Raw genomic sequence first — 10,630 nt, forward strand, 5'->3', positions numbered from 1 at the left:
ATAAGGGCCTGTGTGGCCTGAGTTTCTAATACATATAGTTTCTAATACATTCTTGGACTACAGCCATGGTGACAAGAGATAGGAGATGCTGCTGGCCTGTGTGGAAGTTGTAGCAATATGGGTCATGCTGCTGATGGAGCCATTGAAGGGGCTGGTCAGAAATCCTGGGCTCTGCCCTGGTCCAAAGCACATGGCATCGGATGTACGTGGCAGTGTGAAAAGCCATGTCTGAGCCTCTGAGTCCTGGTGTATGGAATAAAACTCTATGCATATGTGCTCCTGCTGTGTAGTAGCAAGGAAAGGAATCATTGGGCTGCCTCTTGGGAACTAGTCTTTAAATTAGTAATTCCTCCTGGGCTTTAGCCCAAATGTTTCAGTTTTCCTGTCTTCAGAAAATCTATCTGAAAATATTTGAAAAAAACCAGAACACCCGAACACTGCAAAAGCTCTGACTTGCTCCTTTCAGTTTAAGCCTCTTATGCCATTTGATTCAGCAGCTGCTGCATTTTAAAATTTCCATTTGTTTATGTATTAGTTTTTTGAATTTGTGTGTGTGTTGTTTTTTTCTTTCCTCATTCCCTTTCCATTAATTCACAAAATAGGAGCAGGGTTTTTCCGAGCTCTCTGAATGCAGCATGATCAGATTTAGCATCAGTTTAGCCCTTGCTAAATCTAATATGCCTGGATCCTCCTGGGCCAGCAGAGCAGCTCTGGCTGGTTTTTGGGAAATAGTCTAGAAAACAGAGCACATCTTATCCAAAGGAGGCAATACAGTGTGAGGTGGTGAGATGCTGAAGCCTTGATGAGAACTATATGGCTGGGAGTTTCTTGGGAAAGCAAAAGAGGGGTAACCCTGTGTCTGCCATGGCAGTGTGCCCCCACCTTGCTGGAAAATGAGGCTAAGAGAATGTTGCTTTCTTCAAACCCTTCCTAACAGCGCATACAAAAAAAGCATGAGCGTTCCAAGTGAGCTTTTTATTGTTGTTACTATTTGTGATGTGGTAATGCACCAGAGTGTAGAAAATGCTACTGCTCTTGGAATTAATTTCAGTGGAAGCTCTTAATGCTGTTTTGTGCTTGTAATAATGCATTAGCTCTGATCTGGTTTAGCTTGTTTTGAAGTTTAATGGGAGTCTTCTTTGAACATACCTGAGAAGCCATCAAATCCTCTTCTAGCTAAAAGTCAAGCAAGCTCCTTTGAAAGCAGTTTAAGGGGATTGCTACTAATCTCAGCCTAGATACTCTTCCTCCATTGGGCTAAGCTTGCCAAGAACTGGGACAGGTCCTGGGGGTGTTCAGCCCAGGAAGCCACTTAACATGGGAGCTCTGCCCAGCTGCTGTGCCAACCACTGCTATTAGCACACTCATGGCATGGAAAAATAAAAACATGGTTACTACTCAACTTTTGTCTGTGCTTGGGAGCTATTCAGAGGGGAGATGGGACAGGATCCTGCCAGCTTGCAGGTGGGAACTGTAAGGTGCTGCTTGCGTGCCTTATACTGATGGCCTCTGGGCTGAACAAGTACTCATGCCATCACTTCCAGTGCCAGGCGAGTGATTTGGGAAGGGACATCTCCATCCTGAGGTCCCCTTTGCCCAGAAGCCTTGAGGGACATTCTATTCCCCGGTCAGGCAAGTGTTTGCAGGGGAGCTGCTGGCATTTCCGAGCATCAAAACTGTGAGGCCAAGACGTCAGGACCCCCAAAGCCACATGGTCAATGGGCCGCTTGTGTAGCCTCACCAGCATTTGTAAGGCTTTTCAGATAAATCAAAAGAGAAGATCCCTGCTTTAACCAAGCATGCTGTCTATATTAGACATAATGATAGGGGATAAACATAAAAGGAAAATAAAATGATTAAAATAAATGAAAATTAAGAATCTGAATATATTTAAAGATCTGGGCTAAAGAAGAGAGACAACAAGCCGTGGGTAGAAGTCAAAGACCATAATAAAACAGGGAGTTATGATGGAAAAAAGGGAGCCATCTGTTGTAGCTGAAAACAACAGCAGTGGTAGCTTTTGTGAATAGTCTTCTTCCTCTGCTACTCAAATTTAAAAATGCTGGCTGATATGTGTGCTGTTGGTTTGAATGAATTTAAGTGGTTAAAAAAGGGAAATTTAGAACGTGATATTTAGATGTAGCACATTTTTCTCCCGTCACTTTTAAATTTAAAAAAAAGACTAGGCCATCTAACTCTTTAATGATGCAGAAGGTGTGGTGGTTGACTTTGGGCCCAGGTTTCCACAAGGAGAGCAAGAGAAAAGGTAGGAATGAACTCTTGGTCCTGTGGAAGTCACTTCTCTATTACCTCACTGACTTTTCAGGTAATAGAGTCCACCCTTGGCAATTGTTGCCCCCGCAGAAGGCAATTTTCTGCTAAATACAGTATAGCAATAGCGCCAGTGCCCCAGAATGCTGTCCAGGGTTAAGCCACCTCATCCTCTCCCATGCAGCACCCCCTGCTTTAATGGATATCCAGGTCTGGGTATAGAAGGAAGCCCATGAAAGTGGAATCATTGATGTTGTCGGCGTAGACGCCGTTGTTGTCTCCCTCCCCGTACACTTGCAGCCAGACCTCATCCCCAGAGCTGAGGTGCAGCAAGACAGAGCCACTTGCTTGGTCAACGTTGTTCTTCTGAAACTGGTCATAGGTGAAGATCACCGCCTTGTCCTTCTTGTAGAGGCTAACCTTGACGTCCGTCAGGTAGACTGTCAGGTGGTAGGCAAAGTAGTACGTGCCAGGGATGCTGCAGAGGAACTTGCCGGTGCTGGCATCATAGTGGTTCTGCTCATTGTAGAAGATCTTGCTGAAGCGGATGGGGACGTTGGGGTGGGGGGCTCGCTCTGTCAGCCCCACGCTGAAGGCGGAGCGGTAGACAAAGCTGCCTTCACCCTTCTCCCCCTTCTGCCCTGGGTATCCGGGAAATCCTCTTGGCCCTTCCCGTCCTGGGACTCCCATTTCGCCTTGGTCGCCTTTGGGACCTTGCGGACCTGGAGGACAGAGTGGGGACAGGGAGCTATTTGTGCTGTGCTGGCAGCCACCACCCACCGGCCCAAAATGCAGAGGGGGCTGTGGCACGAGGATCTGCTTGGCAGTGTGGAGCGAGAGGAGTCCCCTGAGGAAAGGCTGGATGACCCCAACACCCACCATGAGCTGAGACAGCAAGTGGAAAGCCAGCTCAGCCCCCAGCCATGTGCAGAACTGCCAAGAGCAGCATGTCTGAAAAAACATAATTAATTGGAAAAACAACCACCAGATTTGGGTTGTGGGATCTTCATCCCTGGAGATACTCAAAAGCCATGTGGGCAAAAATCAGGCATGGACCCACCAGATGTGAGACTTCCTGGGGCTGGCCCTGAGTGCTGGGGCTGCCCAGGGCTCCAGCACTGATGTACCCCTGTTCCTCACCAACCTTCCTCTCCTTTTTCTCCTTTTAGTCCGTCTTTTCCATCTTTCCCGTCCCTGCCGGGGAGCCCGTTGTGGCCGGGATAGCCAGGTGCTCCTCCCATCCAGTTGGCACACGGCATTTTGGGGTCGGGCTGGACCTCCTGGGTGTCCACCTCTATGCAATGGGGGATCACCAGCAGCAGCGAGCAAAGGAGGAAGCTTGCTGGGACACTCATCATTGGTTCCTGATATGGAAAATCACTGTGTTAACTTCAAAGGTTAGCAGGAGGAAAAAAAAACAAAACAAAAAACAAAGCAAAAGAACTACCACCCTTGAATAAGGAGGAGGCATGGAAGGCTAATGTTTGAATTAGCATAGTTGAAGGAAAAAAATTCTGCTCACTCCAAAGGCCCCTCCTCATCCAGCATGGTGCTGGCATGAGCTCCATGAGCCAAACCAGGATGGGGCTCCTGGGAGCAGTGTGGACCTCAGCCCAGGAGCACATCCAGCATGGAGGGGAGCAAATGCCAGAGTTACTATCAACAGCTCGTGGGCCCTTTTCATGGGCATAGACACAGTTTGGCACCGAGCATGACAAATGCCAGGGTATCTGTGGTTGACTTTGCAAAGCTCTGCTCAATTAGGCATGATATGCTTCAACTTCTGCCTGGCTGAGTGAGCAGCTGAGGGGACATGCAGGTCTGGCAGAGCCCATTTCAAAAACCTCAGAAGCCTTTAAACCACCTGCTCAGCTTACCGCTGCAAATCCAGCCTGTTAAACTGAGTCCATCTAATGTGAACAGGAACTACAGCCAGGCTTTCCATCTCCTCTGAGCAACTGTATGGAATTATGATACTGTTTTTTTTCCACCTAAATTATGGCTTTGGATTACAGGAAGGCAAGTTGCGTGGTGTTCAGGCACTGTAGGGACACACTGTCCTTTAATCTAGTTTCCTTGCTAGTCAGAGCAATTAGTGCCGCTCCTCTGAACCAGGTTGGTGGTGACACCCTGTGACCAACCTGGAGCTTTATTCTGATGCTCCCAAAAATCAATGGGACTGTGGTGGGTTTGGGTCAGGCCTTTAGGAAACAGATATTTTAAAATTACTATTATGTTATACTGCTCTCTGGGCAGAGATTATACCCTGGAACAATAAAGGTATCCTGTTATGAGGATTATAAGTGGCATAATAGGCAATAAAAAGTGAGTAACAGCATGGCCATTAGAGTCCCTTAGCTCTAGAATTTCCAAGAAAAATAATAGTTGAGAGCAATTTCTTTGCAGGGTTGATTTTCCTAGGCAAGCTATTTAAATGTCAGATTTTAAATAATGTCTTATTAGCTCTCATGTAATTGCTGAAGCAATTCCTTTGAAAAGGAAGCTAAATAACAAAGAGGTTACCATGATTTCAGGTTTTGTAGGCTACTGGGGGGCTTTGAGGAAAACTTCAAAGCTCTGCCTAATGACTTTGGTGGGTAGTAAAGACTGGGGAACTCCTGAAACCATAACCATGCTACCAAGCTCGAGCAATCCAGCAGCAATGTGGTGCCCTGTGATGGGGCCGGGGCCCTGGCTCAGGGACATGTTTGGGGATGAGGGTGCAATGAAGTCCAGTGATTATCCACAAACCCGGGTGGGTGAGTGAAACAGACTTCTATAAATCCTAAAAGTGGCTTGGTTTGGCAAATAAGGGTGTGCATAGTTGGGCACATTGTGACGTGGCCACTTTGTCGTGCCCCAGTGGACAGCACTAAGTGAAGGGACCCCGTACCCCAACTTGGGTCCCCTCCAGGTCAGCTCCATGCGTGCACCCCTCCAGAATCAGCACGGATGGTCTGGGGACATCTATAATAACTGCATGAAAACACACTAGTGTTCAATACAAATCTGCCTCAAAATTGCATTTCTTGAGCTGCGTTTTGGTGATTTTCTTGGGGCTAGTTCTGCTTTCTCATATGCTGCCTAGAACTCAAATATCACAATTTTAGTGACATGTGTTCAACAGACAGCATAGGAGTAAGGTCTTCTGCTAGTGCAAAATTAAACCCTCCTTTAAGGTGCGAAGTGGTGCAAATTTGAGGCAGCCCAAAGCTGGGCTGCAGGCAGCTTTCCTGGCAGAGTCTGCCCAGCTGCTCCAAAGGGTGTGGAGCGATGCCTGTCCCACACAGCATCCCTGGGTGGCTCTTCGTGGCAGTTATGTTAAATGATCTGGTTTTTGCCTTTCTAATGAGAAAAGTATTGTGATATGTAAATATAAAGCTACTTCCATTGCCACAGTATGACTCAACCACAAGTGGTTTGCTTGTTTGAGAAACGCAACAGTTCTGTGGCATAGGTATGTCATACAAAGGGAAAGGTTTAAGCTGTGTTTGCCAGCTCTGAGTTTAAACTCTGGTTTAGCTATGATATCCCTTCACTAGATCTTTCCCATTTCTTTTTGTCTTTACATCTGATGCTCATCAGTGCAACCTGAAATAATCTGCTACAAGTGTACCTTTCAGACATGTAATAGATGGACTAAGTACACTTGGCAGCTTTCATTTATTCCCCTGGAAGCTACTATATTAAAAGCTCATATGCATTATATGAAGATTATTCATTTAACAGCAGAAATAAGCATATCATCCATAAGAACAATACCAGTCATAAGTGCTACGTAGTGATTCAGACCATGATTCAGAATTTAAATGTCACGTAACGCTATATAAATATTATATACGTGTATATATTTTTAAAAAAACCCCACACCTCTGTGTACAAAACACAGAACAAAAAATCCATCTCTTTTTCCAACTCAGCATCTTCTTCAAAGGCTATTTATTATCCAGGGGTTTGGCTCACGTTGGTCTTTTTTTCTTTTTGTTATTACTTGTATCATAGTTTCTGCCGTTGTTGCAGTGGTGACTTGTTCCAGGGGGCTAACACCTTAAATCTGGGTGATGCAGGTTCCTGGTAAGGAGCTGAAATGACTCGGGGAGATTTGGGGAAACCAAATATTCTCAGGACTCTTCAAGGAAAGAGGTGAATCGACAGGTGCCAGTGCAGTACTGGCTGTCACAGCCACGTGGGTTTTCACTGTTGTTCCTGACTACTTTTGATTTAGGAGTTTCGATCTCTAAATAGTGTTTCCAAAAACAGGGGTATGAATCTAAGGGAGATCCGTTATTCTTGGTTTAAAATACTCGCTGGCTATTCTGAGAATAAATCTAAGAAAGGAAACTTCTTGCAAATAGAAAATTCTGTTTGTCTATTTCAGCCCAAAAGAAGAGAAAATCCTGAACTTAGTAAGAGGAAAAAAAAAATAAAAACTCATGCTTACCAGCTGCTTTGAGTCCTGGTTGGCTTGCTGCAGTCTCTTTGGAAATGAAGCCCGGCTACCACACAGTTGTCCCTAAGGGTGCAGGGAGCTGACAGCTCAGGCACTGCATTTTCCATTTGCTATTGCGCATGCTGACCTAAAGTTAGGTTTTCCCATTAATTTTTCCTGGCCATCACTTAACTTTTGGACCACTTGTATAATCCGGTCACACTGGGATAGCTTAAGAAGACAGCCTTAATGGGGAAAAGATGGGTTTGGGAATTGGTTGGGAACTGGAGGAGCAGTGGTTTGCTGGAGGAGCCCATGGGAAAGCCTGTTCGTCCAGGGCTGCCTCATACAGCACAAGCTGCTGCTCCCTGGAAACTGGGAAATGTTGTCAGCAGCTGATGGAGAAACTGTGTCTGCAGCCTTGCGTTAATGCACTCAAGTGGGATTTTTTTTCAATATGTTAGTAAATGAATGATTATGTGAGAACTTTCGGCTTATCCTTTTAATGACAAGAGCCATTCCTGCTGGGAGGCTGCTGCCGCACCAAAGAAGGACAAAGCTGCCTGAGGAGAAGGGCAGTGCTGAGGAAAAGATTTGTCTTAAGCCAGCCAAGCTCATGCCAGTGCTATTGTAAATCTTGAGAGTAATTTCAGCTCTGAGGATGGCTTTAAACCTATCACACGTTTTGGCTTTAGCTCAAAACAAAGTCTGTTTTTCCCTGTGTCTTCCTCCTTTTAAAACAGAGGTTGAACCTTGGAGAGAGGAGGCTTTCCCTCTCCAGCTGCTCCAGGACAGTTCAAGGTTTGTTATGTGGGACCTTGGCAAACCTGGGCTTGTAAAATCAGACCAGGAAAAAATAGCGTGATGTGTGTTGTTGCAATAGGGTTTAGGGAGCTGGTGTCCTTGGGAGAGGGGAACCTCATCCAAGTGAATGCTAGTGGGACAGTATCCTGAGTTACTGAGTTGTTGTCTGTCTGACAAGACTAAAAGGATGCATAAATGAACACATAAATAATTTATTATACGTAGAGCTGGCAGTTGGCAAGGGTAAATTTTGAAGTCACGAGGAGAAGGGTGCAGAAGGGAGGAGCTGCAGGATGGCTGCTTGCTGCCTGCCTTATTTTGGTCAAGCCCTTAGTCCAACATTTGAAGAATTTGATTTTCTTTTTTTTCCAGATGATGGTTTTTCCATGCGATGTTGAGACTTAAACAATCCCTCATGCAACCCCAGAAAAATATGCCAGAGATCTAGTTGGATCTGTTGTTGTCTTATAATATCAATGTGATTTGCTAGAGCCTGTGTGTGTTTGTGTGTGTGTGATACCAACGTATCTGTCGAAGTCTCCTGAGCAATGAATGGAGGAGCACGATCTTGGAACTGAAGTAGGGACTTTTTCTGCAGCGGAGACGACAGGTTTTTGGCTGCCTCTGCCCAGGGTGTGAGCAAGACAAGGCTGGTTTCCCTGCCAGCTCTTGGCTTGAACCCCAAAATGTATCATTGAGGTATTTATTAGGCTGCCAATATTTGAAAATTGGACCTGATGTGTTCAATAGGTAATGCTGCAATTACTGCACAACCTTTCATTTCAGTTGTTTGGAAAATATCATTGTGAAAAGTCTTTCAGCAGTCCATCAGACAGCCTCCCAGATGTTATCTCAGCCTCCCAGGAGGCAGGTGGAAGGCAGTGCTGGCTGCCTGGTTTATCTCTGGGGATACAAGCAGCTGATATGACCCTTGGTGCACTCCCTTGTGGTTATGTTGTCTTACATACTCGGTTTGCAGGTTGGTGCTGGCTCCTGTTCCCGCTGCAGAGGGAGATATTGTACAATCCACAGAGCTATTTCTGGCTTGTGATAGGAAAATATTTAAAATGCCCTTTGCTCTGCCTGGCGACAAGCAAAATTTGCCACCAAATGTGGACTGGACTGGCAGTGCCTGCAGCTGCAGTGCTCAGAGGCAGTAGCTCTGGCTGGGTTGGGGGGGCTTTTTGGCACAGAGAGAAAGCTGCTGTCCCCAGGCCCTGCAGGACCTGCTCCTCTTTGTACCACAGTCACCAGATCTCCAGGGCAGGACACACTACCTGTACCTGGCTTGGCTACGCCCCTTGTGCTGAGCCTGAGCTTGTTTTCTCGTTTGGATCTGATGCAAGTCTGTAAATATTAAAAATACAAACCCGATTTGATGGATTGTGGATCACGGTTTTCACTAGGAATTAAAAATAAGCAGAAGGTTATATTTAGCCATCTATAAACAGGAATAAAATAGAGCAGGAGGCTCATTATCAGCTGTGTTCCATCAGTGAGGTCACAGTCCCCAGTGGTGCGATCTGAGGGGTGAAAAGCTGCTTTGGCCATGGGGATGTGGCAGTGTTGGGACGGCTGCCTCAGGAGGAGGTCGGGGCTGCCCAGGCCAGCAGGATCCTGTGCGGCTAGGGGAAGAAGCCCTTGCCTGCGCACTGTTGTCCCTCCCCAGCGGGGTTGAGCCACCACCATGGAGCCCAGCCCATGGGAACTGTTGTCCTCATGGTCTTCCCTTCCCAAAGCTGCTGTGCCCCCCTACCCTGAGGCTCCTCCACTGGGATCTGGCCCCTGCCCTGTCCCGGTTTGCTGTCCCCCAGGGTTGCCTGGCTCTTCCCTCCTCTTTCTGCTGGCCTTGGATACTGCACGTCCCAGAAACAACACACATTCCCCACTTTGCTAAAAACAGCAAAAGCTGCTTACGCCATTTAGCAGGCTGGCTGGGGGCCGTTACAGGCTATTTTGGTGCTGCCCGAGGCTGTGTGCAGCAGAGGAACCACAGCCTGTGTGCCAGGAGGCTTATGGCTCTGACGCTGGACATCGCCAGTGGCCCTGGCCCAGCTAGCTCACTCCTCTGCTGCAACCGTGCCAAATCTGCTTACAGACCCCCTGCCTGCCTCCGCTGTCACCCCATGGGCACCTGCATCAGGTGCACAGTGGTGGTGAGCACTGAGGAGCCAGCTTCAAAGGAAAAGCAGTAAAGTGGCCTGTAGTGCTGGTGCCACTGTCAGCAAGGACACTGGCCACACCTTGGAATTCTCTGTGACCCTGGGCATCACTGGGTGCCCAAACCCTTCCCTGTACTGCACCGCCTTTCCCTCTAGTAGCTAATTATTAATGGGAAAGAGGAGCTTTCTCCCTGTGGGGGTCTGGAGGGTGTCAGCCTGGTCCTGTGTGCCCTTGGGGGCTGCTCAACCCCTCTCTGGCAGCCTGGCTCCCATGGGGTCCACCAAGCCGGTAGGCGCACCTTGTGCAGCATGGCATTGGGCTGCTGTGGCCATTCACATCCCTCATGGTGCCACCGGGGAGGCACGAGGGCATCAGCACAGCACGTGGTGCAGCTGTACCTGTCACAAACCCACGGACCCTGATGTCCCCACTGGATTTTCCTACATGAGATCAGGGAGGCAGCTCAGGTGCAGGGATGGGCAGACCTGGCAGCGGTGGCCAAGACAAACTGTGTGGGCACAACACAGGTTGGGTCAGCCCATGAGAGAGCACAAGGGCCTTCTGGGGCTGTGCATGGTGGGTGCTCACCCAGGGGGATGGTAGTAGAGGGGACAGGAGCCCCAGGGGTGTGTGCCATGGTGGGGATGCTGAGCCAGTATTTGGGGACCACCAGAAGCCAGCAGTGAGGAGGGCTGCCTGATGCCTTCGCCTTCACTGAATGAATCCTGTCCACTTCTCGGCAGCAGGGTTACCAATTTCTCGGTCCGTTTCACACAGACAAATGTGATCTTTTCTTCCATGCAACAGGCAGCTCGGACAGAACAGCTTGCCAGACTTGAGCAGCAGTGTGTTTTGCTTCTTGGTGATAAAATGTCCCCAGCCTTGAGATCCCGCTTGGCTCCCAGCAAGGGATCTTGACACAGCAGGATTTCTCGTGCCGAAAGGGACACTGAGACATATTTG

The 10,630-nt window shown here is 47.9% G+C and overlaps 1 protein-coding gene across 1 annotated transcript; it reads right to left on the minus strand.

Moving 5' to 3' along the window:
• Positions 1 to 1,785: 1,785 nt before the first annotated feature.
• ADIPOQ (adiponectin, C1Q and collagen domain containing) lies at positions 1,786 to 7,076 on the minus strand. Its single transcript, XM_065845089.2, has 3 exons — positions 6,713 to 7,076; positions 3,416 to 3,635; positions 1,786 to 2,993 (listed from the first exon to the last, which is right to left on the minus strand). The coding sequence occupies exons 2-3, from the start codon at positions 3,627 to 3,629 to the stop codon at positions 2,467 to 2,469; spliced, it is 741 nt and encodes a 246-aa protein (XP_065701161.1). The 5' UTR covers positions 3,630 to 3,635; positions 6,713 to 7,076; the 3' UTR covers positions 1,786 to 2,466.
• Positions 7,077 to 10,630: the final 3,554 nt, after the last annotated feature.

Source organism: Patagioenas fasciata, chromosome 9, assembly GCF_037038585.1.
Source record: "Patagioenas fasciata isolate bPatFas1 chromosome 9, bPatFas1.hap1, whole genome shotgun sequence".
Taxonomy (NCBI): domain Eukaryota; kingdom Metazoa; phylum Chordata; class Aves; order Columbiformes; family Columbidae; genus Patagioenas; species Patagioenas fasciata.

Bases quoted from the DNA above. Each gene is read 5' to 3' on its own strand.
- ADIPOQ (XM_065845089.2), bottom strand. From the start codon at position 3,629: ATGATGAGTGTCCCAGCAAGCTTCCTCCTTTGCTCGCTGCTGCTGGTG. The intron at 2,994-3,415 runs GTTGGTGAGGAA...TCTGTCCTCCAG, and splicing joins AGGAGAAAAAGGAGAGGAAG to GTCCGCAAGGTCCCAAAGGC.